The 15693-nt window shown below is 42.5% G+C and overlaps 1 protein-coding gene across 1 annotated transcript in view; it reads right to left on the bottom strand.

Annotated features, from left to right (window-relative positions):
• Window positions 1-15693, bottom strand: part of myo3a (myosin IIIA) — a 312459-nt gene that overhangs the window by 291486 nt on the left and 5280 nt on the right. The window contains exon 2 of the mRNA XM_033015935.1: window positions 7353-7487. Coding sequence (XP_032871826.1) covers window positions 7353-7487 — 135 coding nt within the window. The remainder of the gene's footprint in view (window positions 1-7352; window positions 7488-15693) is intronic.

The following is a 15693-nucleotide window of genomic DNA, read 5'->3' as shown; positions in this document are numbered from 1 at the left end:
GTGAAGACAGTGCAAAGCCCCCGCGCCGGTGCAATGGGCGGGGAGCTGGAGAGGGGAGGGCAGGGGTCACACACATGGCCGGGAAGCAGAGGGGTGTAGGTGGGGGTGGTGATAGATAGGGCCAATAATGAGTGGAGAAAGACAGAAACACCGACGTGCAAAGGAGACCTACAACAGTGCATGATCTCTCTCGCGTAATGGCAGGTGATTGTCGCCTGCCCGCTGTTTCTGACGCTAAAGCCTTGGGATCATTGCCCTTCGTGCTGGCGTGGAGGGGGAGGGGGGTATTGTGCTGTTTGATCACCCCCTACTATCCCAGGGACAGGGAGACACAGCGGCTTTTGAGACTGGTGGGCAATCACTTCCAAAGTTCTGCCCACACAGTCAGCACACCTATCCTACACTTGTCTCCTGCACTAAGATCACCCTGCAGAGAATGATCCCAGCCTAACCCAAGAGCCATGTCACCCCAGACAGATTAATAATAATAATAATAATAATAATATAATAATAATTTGTTTATAGGGACAGTGCATATTAATGAACATTTTGCATGTAAATATGCGAGATTGTAGCCAATCAGTAGCTAATTTCCGTCTCTAGTCCCAGGCAAAGGTAGGTGAAGTGTCTTGCCCAAGGACACAACGACAGTACACACTCCAAGCAGGATTCGAACCGGCCGCCTTCAGTTTGCCAGCCGAACACTTAGCCCATTGTGCCATCTGTCGTCCTATTGTTGCCCCCCCCCCCCCCCCCCAACCTCTCTCCATCTCAACTCACGCCTGGGAACCGAAGCAACTCAGGAGGCAAACCCTGAGCTCCGTCTCACAACAATCTGATGTGCACATCCGTCCACATTCAAAGATTTAATCTCCCGTCTCCCCGCAGTGTGTAGACATGGCAGTAAATTCAATTAAAACATATCAAACCTGTGTGTTTCAGACAAATCATAACTGCTCTGGCACTGGATGGTGCGCATTTTCCCTTTGTAGGTCACATCAATAGATGCGGCCGCGCTGAATTATATCTTTAAAACAAAGCCACAGGATGGAGAGGTTTTCTTTAACACTGTTGCTTATTAAAACAAACCTTCAATCAGGATTGGCTCAAGAGTACCTCAGGAGACAAACTTGGAACATCGCAGAAATGACAAGTAAACGGCAAACTTGTCATACCCGTGGGAACTCGGTTAAACTCTTGATCATACACTTGCAATCTCGTACACAACCACGAGTCTTTCACTCGGGGTACCTCTTGTCTCAACTCGTAACGTGAGAACCAGCCTTTAGACTCTCCCACTAATGGAAACATCCACTCCACATCCACACTATCCAAGCCTTTCACTATAGAGTATGTTTCAATGATAGGAGTAGAATTAGGCCAATCCGCCTATCACGTCAGCTCTGCCATTAAATCATGGCTGATCTATCTCTCCCTCCTAACCTCATTCTCCTGCCTTCTCCACATTACCTCTGATACCTGTATTAATCAAGAATCTATCTATCTCTGCCTTAAAAATATCCACTGATTTGGCCTTCACAGACTTCTGTGGCAAAGAATTCCACAGATTCATCACCTTCTGACTAAATACATTTTTCCTCATCACCTTCCTAAAAGAACGTCATTTAATTCTGAGTCTATGACCTCTGGTCCTAGACTCTCCCACTAGTGGAAACATCCTCTCCACATCCACTCTATCCAAGCCTTTCACTATTCGTACGTTTCAATGAGGTTCCCCCCCATTCTTCTAAACCCCAGCGAGTACAGGCCCAGTGCCGTCAAATGCTGTTTTTAGTGACTATGATATAGATATAATTACACAGAAGTTTAGAAGGGGATTTGCTATACATCACATTTTCTTTTTCTCTCTTCTCTATACTGATTAATAAGGCCATAAGTCATAAGTGATAGGAGTAGAATTAGGCCACTCCGCCCATCAAGTCTATTCCGCCATTCAATCGTGGCTGATCTATCTCTCCCTCCTAACCTCATTCTCCTGCTTTCTCCCCATAACCTCTGACACCTGTACTAATCAAGAATCTATCTATCTCTGCCTTAAAAATATCCAATAACTTGGCCTTCATAGTCTTCTGTGGCAAAAAAATTCCACAGATTCACCACCCTTTGGCTAAAGAAATTTCTCCTCAACTCCTTCCTAAAAGAACGCCATTTAATTCTGAGACTATGACCTCTGGTACTAGACTTTCCCACTCGTGGAAACATCCTCTCCACATCCACTCTATCCAAGCCTTTCACTATTCTATACAATGAGATCCCCCCTCATTCTTCTAAACCTCAGCGAGTACAGGCCCAGTGCTGACAAATGCTCATCATAGGTTAACCTACTCATTCCTGGCATCAATCTTGTAAACATTGTGTTAAAAAATGTAAAACATAATTTATTTTGATTGTAAGAGAGATTTTTCCAGCTTTCACTATTACAGGTATACCTTGACTGAGAGTGATTGAATAAAGGCTTGGCTGCTCTGATCCCTGTCTGAGTGGCTATTCAAGGAAAATAACCCAAATTCCACGAACAAATATATTTTCAAAACATTTGCTCCATTCTGTTCCTCTGATTGTGCACTGCCACATGTAGCTGTAAACAATGATAGAAACATAGAAACATAGAAAATAGGTGCAGGAGTAGGCCATTCGGCCCTTCGAGCCTGCACCGCCATTCAATATGATCATGGCTGATCATCCAACTCAGTATCCTTTTCCTGCCTTCTCTCCATACCCCCTGATCCCTTTAGCCACAAGGGCCACATCTAACTCCCTCTTAAATACAGCCAATGAACTGGCCTCAACTACATTCTGTGGCAGAGAATTCCAGAGATTCACCACTCTCTGTGTGAAAAATGTTTTTCTCATCTCGGTCCTAAAAGATTTCCCCCTTATCCTTAAACTGTGACCCCTTGTTCTGGACTTCCCCAATATCGGGAACAATGATATCTAGCACATTAGATTATTGCTTGATAATTATTTTTTTTAGCGATGTTGTAAAAAAAACGGAATAGTCCTCTTGTTTAAAAAATAAAGCTTCCTTTGCAAAAGCATATTTTGTAATAAATAAAGACAAAAATGCAATGTTATTCTTTCTAGTTAACATAATTTTCCAAAACAGGTATAAATCATATTGTTTTTCCTAGATTTCATGCTGATGATAATTGGCTTCCCATTGAGATTACTTGTAATATTGAGATTACCTGTAATATCATGAGTAAAATACATTTTTGAGGAAACAATATCAGTACAGATACAGTTTTCTGCCAGTAGTTTCCAATTGATTGAAACTTGATGTGCAAGCTGAAAACCATTAATAGTCAGTCAAGTTAACCAATTGAAATGTTTGTAGAAGGAAAATAAATACAAACAGTGTAGCTAAAATCTACAACACAAGGAACTGCAGATGCTGGTTTACAAAAAAAACACACAGTTATACATGGTTACAATCGAGTCATTTACAGTATACAGCATAACGGGAATAACGTTTAGTGCAAGGTAAAGCATAAAGTCTGATCAAAGATAGTCCGAGGGTCACCAATGAGGTAGATAATAATTCAGCACTGGTTGTGGTAGGATGGTTCAGTTGTCTGATAACAGCTGGGAAGAAATCTGGAGGTGTGCGCTTTCACACTTCTATACCTTTTCCCCGATGGGAGAGGGGAGAAGAGGGAGTGGCCAAGGTGCGTCTCGTCTTGGATTAGAAACATACAAACATAGAAAAATAGGTGCAGGAGTAGGCCATTCTGCCCTTCAAGCCAGCACCGCCATTCAAAATGATCATGACTGATCATCTAAAATCAGTGCTTCGTTCCTGCTTTGTCTCCATATCCCTTGATTTCTTTAGCCCGAAGTGCTAAATCTAACTTTCTCTGGAGAACTTCCAGTGAATTGTCCACTGCATTCTGTGCAGAGTATTCCACAGATTCACAACTCTCTGGTGAATTTCTTTTTCCTCATCTCAGTCCTAAATGGCCTACCCCTTATTCCTAAATGTGACCCCTGGTTCTGGACACCCCCCAACATCTGGAACATTTTTACTACATCTAGCCTGTCCAATCCTTTAAGAATTTTATATGTTTCTATAAGATACCCTCTCATCCTTCTAAATCCCAGTTGACCCATTCTTTCATCATTTGTCAGTCTCGCCATCCCGGTAATTAACCTGGTGAACCTACACAGCACTCACTCAATAGTAATAATGTGCATCCTCAAATTAGGAGACCAAAGTTGCACACAATACCCCAGGTGCGGTATCACCAGGATCCTGTACAACTGCTGTAGGACCTCCTTGCTCCTAAACTCAAATCCTCTCACAATTAAGGCCAGCATGCCATTAGCTTTCTTCATTGCCTGCTGTATCTGCATGCTTACTTTCAGTGACTGATATACAAGCACACCCAGGTCTTGTTGCACCTCCCTTTATCCTTATCTGACACCATTCAGATAATAATCTGCCTTCCTGTTCTTGCCACCAAAGTGGATAATCTCACATTTATCCACATTATATTGCATCTGCCATGCATCTGCCCACTCACCCAACCTATTCAAGTCAACATGCAGCCTCATAGCATCCTCCTCGTAGCTCACACTGCCATCCAGCTATGTGTCATCTGCAAACTTGGAGATGTTACATTTAATTCCCTCGTCAAAATTGTTAATATATATTGTAAATAACTGGGGTCCCAGCACCGAGCCTTGCGGCACCCCACAAGTTACTGCCTGCCATCCTGAAAAGGACCCGGTAATTCCTACTCTTTGCTTCCTGTCTTGCCCTGTTCTCTATCCATGTCAATACCCTACCCCCAATACCATGTGCTCTAATTTTGCACACTAAGTTCTTGTCTGGGAACGTTGTCAGGGCTTTTTAGGAGTCCAAATACATGACATCCACTGGCTCTCCCTTATCCATATTCCTTGTTGCATTCTCAAAAAATTGCAGAAGATTAGTCAAGCATGATTTCCCCTTCATAAATCCATGCTGACTTTGATTGATCTTGTCACTGCTTTCCAAATGCGCTGCTATTACATCTTTAATAATCGACTCAAGCATCTTCCCCACTAGCGATGTAAGGCCAACTGGCCTATAATTTCATGTTTTCTCTCTCCCTCCTTTTTTAAAAAGTGGTGTTACATTAGCTACCCTCCAGTCCCCAGGAACTGATTGTGAGTCTTTAGAACATTGGATTAATCTGCTTCTGTAGACATCTTTCTGTAGGTCATTTGTAATTAACAAACACCTTACATCCTCTTTCCTCTGGCACCATCATACCATTTGCTTTACCATCTTCCTTGGTCCCCACCCTATTACAGACATGCTCTGTGTTCTCTTCACTACACCCCCTTCTCTGCAACATAAAAATACTTGTTTCCCAACTTTGCCAAGTTCTAATGAATGGTATTTGACCAGAAATGTTAATTTAGTTGCTCTCACCATAGATGTTGTCTGATCTTATTATTTCAGATTTCCAGCAGCTGCGGATCTGCACTTTTCGGTCCGTTGCTTTGTGTTTGTGCAATTATATGTATCCACAGAAAATAGCTTATTAAGGGACAGTATCTGAAGCTTTGCTCATCAAATCACAATTAGCTAAAATGTGCTGAATTATAAAGCAAGAATAGCCATTGAATTTAGTTTGTATAATAATTGCATTCAATGTGCTATCATAGTTCTACAGAATACTTTTATATTCTCTTTCAAGTGAAGGAGATTAAACATTTAGAAGTTATGAAGATTTTTTTTAACATAAAGAAGTATAAAGAAATCGACTGATATAATTCAACAATCAATGGGTTGTTAAAAATCTACAAAAGCAAAGGTTAGTTGCTGCTTCCTTTCACTCAAAATTTTTTTTAAATTGCATTAATAATTAGATGAGAATAATCTACACCATCAAGGTTTCAAGCAGGTGTATTATTTCCTGATGCATTTCTAAAAAGACCTCATAATGTATCAGCAAGAAAAAAAACGTTGAATTGATTGCCACGGAGGCCAAGTCATTGGATATTTTTAAGGTGGAGAGTGATAGATTCTTGATTAGTAAGGATGTCTAGGGTTATGGGGAGATAGATCAGCATGATTGAATGGCGGAGTAGACTTGATGGGCCGAATGGCCTAATTCTACTCCTATCCCTCATGACATGACTTAAGGCAGGAGAATCACAATCACAATCACAATAATACTTTATTAACCAAGTATGTTTTGCAACAAACGAGGAATTTAATTTGCTAAGTCAGTCATACAAATAAAAAGCAATAGAACACACAAAACACATTTTATCATAAACATCCACCACAGTGACTCCTCCACATTCCCCACTGTGATGGAAGGCGAAAGTTTAGATTTCTTCCCTTAGCTCTCCCGCTCTCCATTGACAGGAAGATCTTGGCTCCCATAGCCGGCGACGTTTGGGTCCTCTGCATTGGGGTGATTAGCTCCTGCATCGGGGGGATGTCAGCTCCCTCGCTCTGGAGATCGGACCCCAGGTCAGGGCTGGTCGAACCTTCCGCGACGTTGGAGCTCCCGACTAGGCCTCTCCCCAGACTGCGAGCTCACGATGGTAAAGTCCCCAGGCAAGGGATCGACTCCGATGTTAAGTCCACGCCTGCGGTGGCGCTCAAGGTGAGTCCGAAGAGGCCTCCTGATCCATCGATGGTAGGCCGCAGGGCGACCGGAGAAGTGATCCGGAAAATAATCTCATCTCCGGCAAGGTAAGAAACTGAAAAAAAAGGTTTTCCCCCACCCCTTCCCCCCTCATAAACAAACCGGAGAACATTTACCGAACTTTTAACACACACTAAAAAAAAATTTAAAGACGAAAAAACAGACAGACTGTTGCCGGGGCTTCCAATCGTACGGCGCCCCTAGTGGGGTTGAAAGGGAAAGATAGATCAGCCACGATTGAATGGCAGAGTAGACTCGATGGGAAAGAAACTGCAGAATCTTCAATCAATCATGGAGCAAATTGTTTGAATGTAGTTCTGTTAACAGGGCTGGTTGGAAATATTCCAACACACCTCCTAGTTATAATACTGCCCATTAAAAACTATATTTAAAAAATAAGAATACAAAATACTGTATTGTTTTCATTGTAATCTAGTAATTATTGATTTAATAGCAATTTAGAGTATATGTAAAACAATCCATGGCAAATTCCAGTGTAATATGAATTATTTTTCATTCTTTCTCTAAGGCAATGAATGGCTTTCCTCAATATCATTCAATAGGTTATACACCGATACACATTAAGATAAAATATAATCAATCAATTGCATGGAATTCAGATTGGGCTGCAAACAGGAAAGAGTATCAGGGATTAGTTTCTGTAAACACAAGAATTCTTACCTCTAGTACAAGCCAAAGCTGATGTTTATTCCTTACATCCTTCTTATGGTACATTCCATAGAACTTGACAACATTTTCATGATCCGAGAGTGCTTGGAGGATATTGTACTCAATCTCGATTTCTTCATCAATATCCTAAGGTAAATAAAAATGATTAACACATTTGAAATATTCTGTGTGAAATCTGCCCAACACTATTTTCTTATTTTCTTCATAATAATTTTTCATGTCTCCAAACATTGAAAGCTCAGCCCCCACTTTGAAGTTTCAGCACAAGGAAGATATTTATTTTGCTGCATTCTTCACTTTAAACGGGTAGGCTGTTGACTCTCAACTACTTGCCCTGCTTTAAGCCCTGCAAACCCTGCAAACTAATGCCCCTGTCCCACTTAGGAAACCTGAACGGAAACCTCTGGAGACCTTGCGCCCCACCCAAGGTTTCCGTGCGGTTCCCGGAGGTTGCAGGTGGTTGCTGGAGGTTGCAGGTAGTGGAAGCAGGTAGGGAGACTGACAAAAACCTCCGGGAACTGCACGGAAACCTTGGGTGGGGCGCAAAGGTTTCCGTTCAGGTTTCCTAAGTGGGACAGGGGCATAAGTTTGCCCCACTTACAACAGTGAGATTGATCCAAGAGGAATTGCGAGTTTCATCATGAGCAACTGTGTCCTTCATTCTCTTCCTGAACCTTCATGTAATTTACCTTCCTATTCTCCTCCCACGTCATCTAGACAGTTTATTGCTATAATTGTACTCACTCAACTCATCTCATACCTGACCTTTATTAGTATTATTCCTTTGCCCATATAGATGTTTTTAAGCTGTACCATTGATCCATACACAGTAGCTCTCCATCCATGTATTATTCTACCATGTGCCTGTCTACATGTTTAGTTTAGTTTAGAGATACAGCACAGAAACAGGCCCTTCGGCCCACCGAGTCCACGGCGACCAGTGATCTCCACACATTAACACTATCCTACACACACTAGGGATAATTTACACATACACCAAGCCAATTAACCTACAAATCTGTACGTCTTTGGAGTGTGGAAGGAAACTGAAGATCTTGGAAAAAAAACCCATGCAGTCACAGGGAGAACGTACAAACTCCGTACAGACAGCCCCCGTAGTCGGGATCGAACCCGGGTCTCCAGCGCTGTAAGGCAGAAACTCTACCGCTGCGCCACTGTGCTGCCCTGAAAATGTATTTTAAATGTTGTTTTAAACATTGATTCCCCCACCACCCCATATTTATATGACTGATGTACGATTTTCAGATATCGCCTAGCAGTGCAGCAAAAGCTCCACCTATAGCATCTGCCTTTACTTCTCCATTTCATCCAGATATCGTTACATGCTCTATTACTTGACTGATATTGCTGCAGAGGCCATTTGGCTTGTTTTGTGTGCCATTGATGATGGCATGTGTCTTTAAATTTTAGACTGCCCGTTATATTGTGGGTGGGATGATTTATGACGTATTTTTGGGCGGGTTTGGGGCTGTTTCTTGCGCAGAAACTTAGTTTTTAGTTTAGTTTAGGACCAGCATGGAGAAGGTTTACCCTTTGACCATGCGAAGTATATGGATTCACGAGGAGTTTACTAATGTTTAAAGCGTTAAGCTGGAGTTCGATGAAGCTTATAGTAATGAGTCGGAAGAAGTTGGATGTATCTTATTGTTTTTCATCAACAATAAAGAATTTATTCATCAAAAGACTTTGGAAGATTTGTCTGCGATATAAAAATCTGCGGTTACAATTGTGAACAGGGATAACTAACCAACTCCAACTTTGTGGTAATCTAGACACAGATATTTTAATGGGCCTGCTACAAGAGCTTATGTTATTCCAATTTCAAGAGTACATTTCTCAGACGTTGTTAACATGCAAATGTGTCCCTTACCAAACTTCTGTTTGATTCCTGCAGTGAAACAAAAATTAGCTAAACAACAGTAATTTCTGATACACTCAATTTCATGCTGGTATGTTGTAGTATACATTGTAGTTTATTATGCTTATTTGCTGTAACTATTGCATGTCATAGAGTTATAAAGCCATTATAGAGCATGGAATCAGGCCCTCTGGCTCACTGGCGGTCAAGATGACGGCTAGGCTAATCCCATTTATCCATGTTTGATCCATATACCTCAAAACCATTCCTATCCATGTCCCCGTCCACATATCTTTAAAATGTTGTTTAAAATGTTGATCCCCCCCCCCCCTCCTCCTATCCCCCACCCACCCCCATCCCCCCCTCCCCCCTTCCATATCCCATATATATATATTTTCCCCGGTTAAGTGCAAATCAGATCTTTCAAACAACACATAAAGACAAATCCCTTGCCCAGAGTAGGTGAATCAAGGACCAGAGGACATAGGTTTTAGGTGAAGGGGAAAAGATTTATGAGGGGTAACTTTTTCACACAGTGGTTAATGTATGGAACAAGCTGCAGCAGAGGTAGTTGATGCTGGGACTATCCCAACATTTAAGAAACAGTTAGACACGTACATGGAAAGGACAGGTTTGGAGGGATATGGACCAAATGCTGGCAGGCGGGACTAGTGTAGCTGGGACATCAAGTTCAAGTTCAAGTTCAAGTGAGTTTATTGTCATGTGTCCCTGTATAGGACAATGAAATTCTTGCTTTGCTTAAGCACACAGAAAATAGTAGGCATTTACTACAAAACAGATAAATGTGTCCATATACCATGATATAAATATATACACACATGAATAAATAAAATGGTAAAGTGCAAATAACACATGTTGGCCGGTGTGGGCAAGTTGGGCCGAAGGGCCTGTTTCCACACTGTATCACTCTATGACTCTAAGAGCAATGCAGCCTTTAGCACAGCAGCCAGAGCAGCCCAAAGCAACCAAGGCACCCTTTACAATATCTGGAAGAAATGAAGAAGTACTTAGTTACTGTATGTTGATAGTTGATGATGACTGTTTCCTAGGTTCACTAGTTTGGGAGTTAGACCGAAAACCTGTTTTCTGATGAATATATTTGACTTTTAGAAAATCTTCATCCCCGGATACAAAATAATAGTAATGTAACCATAGTCCAAATGTGTTTTTAATAGAGCCACGGTCAGTTACTCCCTTCAGCAGTGGTAAATTGACCCATTTGTTTGCGGGGTGATTGCACTGATACAGAATATAGAGGTTAATAGTAAGATTAAACGAGAACTTACCAGTTTGAAGTTTGATCGTTATTTTATGAGGAGTTACGATGAGGGATTACGTGAAGAACCCCGCCAGGACGCATGCGTGTCATTCTTCAAAGCAGCGGTGTGAAATCACAGATAACTGTAATGACTAAACATAGTAAGATTAGAGAAGAGATACCAGTTGAGTATATGATCAAGGGTGGGAGCGGAGGGCACGTATTCCCTCAACGTTACTCCTCATCAAATAACGATCAAACTTCAAACTGGTAAATTCTCGTTTAATCTTACTATTTTACTTCGGAGTCACGTGAGTGACTACGTGAAGATTTTAAAGCTCTGTGATTTCATGCTGTGGGAACGAGTCCATGCATCACATCTGCCTTGATTATGGGGAGAATAGAGTTAACATCATTAGACATCAATACGATATTGAAACCCAACGATAAATATATTAACACCAATTATTGCCCCTATTTATGGGGTAAATTGTATTACAGAACTTAAATTTGTTTCTGCAAATGTTCCAGGTTCAATGACTGGTTTGTTATAAAGTCGTTGGAAAGTTTCCTCCGTTGACCATCCTGCTGTCTTGAGGATTTGGTCCATAGGAACATCCAACTTCATAGCTGCCGATGTAGCTGCAGCCCTGGTGGAGTGAGATTTAAAAATGCTAGTGTCTACTCCAGCCTTTATTAGGACCTGTTTTAGCCATCTAGAGATAGTCTGGACTGTCACTGGTTTGAGTGGCTGTTTGTAGCTGATTAAAGTGACATTTCATTCCCTCTGATGATCTTAGTATACTCCATATATAATAGTAAGTGTGTTACAATACAGAGACGACCATCTGTCGGGTAGGCCCTGAATTCTGTTTTTAGGCCTGCTGACCCCTGTCTGTTCTGTTTGACTATTTCATTGATGTAAAAAGTTAAATTTCCAGATGAAATAATCATGTTGTCCAGCCTTAGTTTCTGTAGTGACTGAACCCTTTGTGCCGTGACCAAGGCCATCAGCATGACTGTTTTCATAGTCAGTTTCTGTAGGGACAGAGCTGTAGCTAGAGACCAGTTTCTTAACATGGTCAGTACAATGCTCACATCCCATATTTGGGAGTACCTGGTTCTTGGGAGATTAACATTAAAATGCCCCTCATGAGTTTGGTTACCAGGGTGTGTCCCAACAGAATGCCGCTCTGTTCCTTGCCACAGGTATTTTGACAGAGCACTTCTGGCGCAGTTGATGGCACTATGACTGAGCCTCTCATCGTAATTGAGGCTTGCCAGGAATTCCAGAACAGACGGGATGTTCATAGATCTGTGGGTGATGTTTATTGTTGTGACAGTGCTTCCCATTCTTGATGACACCAAGTACTGATTTTTTTTTTTTGGTGGACTGTCTGTGACCCGCTGAAATAATTCCACTGTTCGGTCCGTCAGTCCCAGGTGTAGTAGAGGTGCTTTCAACTCTATAAATTAATAGGTTTATATAATTATGACATGGGTAACTACCCCTTGTTGCGGGATGAACCAGTAAATTAGGTCTATGATGGATGGTGATGCATGGTTCTAAAACCATGTTGAGTATCACCGGGACCGATGGTTGAGTAGGCCAATCGGGTACTATCAAAATACCAGACGCAGAGTCTACTGTATATTCCTAAATACCCGACTGATGAGGCAGAAGGAGGGAATGCATAAATAAATAATCCCCCAATGCAGCGAAAATGCATCTGTAGCCACTGCCCCAGGTTCTGGTTCCCATGAACATAATTCGATAACTGGTGAGAGCATGGATGCGAATAGGTCGATATCTGGTGTTCCATACCGTGCTGTAATTTCAGCAATACATTTTATTTATTTATTTATTTATTTTAATCCAGTGTTTTCATAGAATTAGCGTGACCTGTTGTCTGCCACTAAATTCAGTTTACCTGGTAAGTAGGTAGCTGATACCCAAATATCTCTCTGGATACACTATTGCCAAATTGTGTTGGCCAGATTGTCACATGATGTCAATATGTTTCCACCCATATGGTTGATATATGCTACCACGGTGGTGTTGTCGTTACAGACTTCATAAAGAAATGTGTGGAGGACTGCATCCCTACAAAAACCTTCCGAGTGTTTCCCAATCAGAAACCTTGGATGAACTTTGAGATCCGCACTCTCCTGAAGTCCAGACACAGGGCATTCACCTCCGATGATACAGTGGCCTACATGAAGACCAGATACGACCTTGGTAAGGCCATCAGAAAGGCCAAAAGGGACTTCTGCTCCAAACTGGAGGACGAGACAGATGTTCGGCAGCTGTGGCAGGGTCTGAATGCAATCACCTCCTACAAGGCAAAACCAGGAGGCAGCTCGAATGCCGGTGTAACATCACTCCCTGACGAGCTCAATGCATTTTACGCACGCTTTGACAGGGAGAATACTGATGTGCCTTCCCGATCCCCCATTCGCTGCGATGGCATTTCAGTCTCAGTCACAGAGGCCGATGTCAGGAAATCCTTCAGAGGGGTGAACCCCCGAAAAGCACCTGGTCCTGATGGTATACCCGGCCGTGTTCTAAAAACCTGTGCGGACCAACTGGCGGGAGTTTTTACGGACATTTTCAATCTCTCACTTCTGAGGTCTGAGGTCCCCACCTGCTTTAAAAGGGCATCAATTATACCGGTGCCCAAGAAGAGTAAGGTGACATGCCTCAATGACTATCGACCAGTGGCACTAACGGCGGTGGTGATGAAGTGCTTTGAGAGGTTGATCATGGAGCAAATCAACTCCTACATCGACAAAAACCTGGACCCACTGCAGTTCGCGTACCGCCACAACAGATCAACGGTGGATGCGATCTCGCTGGCCCTCCACTCCGCACTGGACCACTTGGACAACAAAAACTCATATGTCAGGCTGTTATTCATTGATTACAGCTCGGCATTTAACACAATCATCCCCTCCAAACTGGTTACCAAACTCGCAGAACTGGGTCTCTGCGCATCCCTCTGCAACTGGATCCTCGACTTCCTCGTCCACAGACCACAGTCTGTTCGTATTGGTGGAAATGTGTCAGCCTCAATAACAATCAGCACGGGAGCACCTCAAGGCTGCGTGCTCAGCCCCCTGCTGTACTCACTCTATACCCATGACTGCGTAGCGAACCACAGTGCGAACTCCATCATCAAGTTCGCTGACGACACCACTATTGTGGGGCGTATCACTGATGGGGATGAGTCAGAGTACAGAAGAGAGATCGAGCAACTGTCCATATGGTGCCAGCGCAATAACCTGGCCCTCAACACCAGCAAAACCAAGGAACTGATTGTGGACTTTGGAAGGAGTAGGAGGGGGACCCACAGCCCCATTTATATCAACGGGTCGATGGTTGAAAGGGTCAAGAGCTTCAAATTCCTGGGCGTGCACATCTCTGAAGATCTTTCCTGGTCCGAGAACACTAATGCAATCATCAAAAAAGCACATCAGCGCCTCTACTTCCTGAGAAGATTACGGAGAGTCGGATTGTCAAGGAAGACTCTCTCTAATTTCTACAGGTGCACAGTCGAGAGCATGCTGACCGGTTGCATCGTGGCTTGGTTCGGCAATTTGAGCGCCCTGGAAAGGAAAAGACTACAAAAAGTAGTAAACACTGCCCAGTCCATCATCGGCTCTGACCTTCCTTCCATCGAGGGGATCTATCGCAGTCGCTGCCTCAAAAAGGCTGGCAGTATCATGAAAGACCCACACCATCCGGGCCACACACTCATCTCCCTGCTACCTTCAGGTAGAAGGTACAGGAGCCTGAAGACTGCAACAACCAGGTTCAGGAATAGTTACTTCCCCTCAGCCATCAGGCTATTAAACCTGGCTCGGACAAAACTCTGATTATTACCCACCACTTTCTGTTATTTGCACTATCAGTTTATTTATTCATGTGTGTATATATTTATATCATGGTATATGGACACATTTATCTGTTTTGTAGTAAATGCCTACTATTTTCTGTGTGCTTAAGCAAAGCAAGAATTTCATTGTCCTATACAGGGACACATGACAATAAACTAACTTGAACTTGAACTTGAACTTGTCAATTTATAGTCTAACATGCTGGTGATATAACCCAGAACAATATGACTTAAAGCCATGGAATGCACTCAACATTCCCAGGTAGTTCATGCCCAGTGTTTGTAATAATGATGCCTCCTGTGCATTCCATCTCCCCCACAGCTGGAGATGGAATTAGTAGCATCCCATCCAAGTGCACTGGCATCAGTATGTAGTTCCATAGACGGGTAGCTGATAATGTTTGGATCGGAACAATGCCTAATATTATGTTTCCACCATTTTAGTTCCATTGTGGCCTCTGTTGGTAGCTTCACTGGTCTGTCAGAATGACCCCCATAATATTTGAGTGCACGAAAGTTTGCCCTCTGTAATTTTAGATAATGTAAAGGTCCGATTTGTGTGGCTGGAAACGCAGCCACTATAATGCCAATATTCTTGCTACCAGTCTGATGGATGGTTTTGTTTTGCTGCAAGCCTCCATTAAGGCTATCGGCAAAGTCACTGACATGTGAACTGTGTTAAGGGTGAACCGCAGATGATCCATTGTGTTAAATAACATCTGTGGTCACCTCTAATGGGTACTGTATAGTAAGCATCTTTTAATACGATGCTTGCCATGTAGTAACCTAGGAATCAATTGCTTAGCAGTAACAAAGGTTCCCATCTAGTAATGAATATATAGTACGAAAGTATTCAAATTAGTCAAATCTATGATGATGTGGCAACCACCATCTAGTTTATGATAAAGATTTTGGACACGAATTCCTGTGATTCGTGTTGGATATCCTCCATTACTCCTTTTTTTTTTTTTTTTTTCCGTTTTTTTTTTTCTTTGCCTGTAAGCACGAACATTCGGTTCGGTACATGCTGAACTGGAGGATTATGTTTTGTATAAATTCTATGGTATAACCCTATACTTCTGAAAATATAAGTGTCGGTAGTTAATTTATTCCATGCATCCAGATAGAATTGTAATCTCCCACCAACCTCGTAAGGAACCAGACCCACCAACCTCCATGGTTACTATTGGTAGGTTTGTTACTTTTTCGGCATCCTCCATGGACGTTGAGGTGCCGGTGTCTGGATCTGTAGTTGGGTCGGTGTTGAGGGTTAGCGCA

This window comes from Amblyraja radiata, chromosome 2, assembly GCF_010909765.2.
Source record: "Amblyraja radiata isolate CabotCenter1 chromosome 2, sAmbRad1.1.pri, whole genome shotgun sequence".
NCBI classification, from domain to species: domain Eukaryota; kingdom Metazoa; phylum Chordata; class Chondrichthyes; order Rajiformes; family Rajidae; genus Amblyraja; species Amblyraja radiata.
This window is presented reverse-complemented; position numbering and strand designations above follow the sequence as displayed.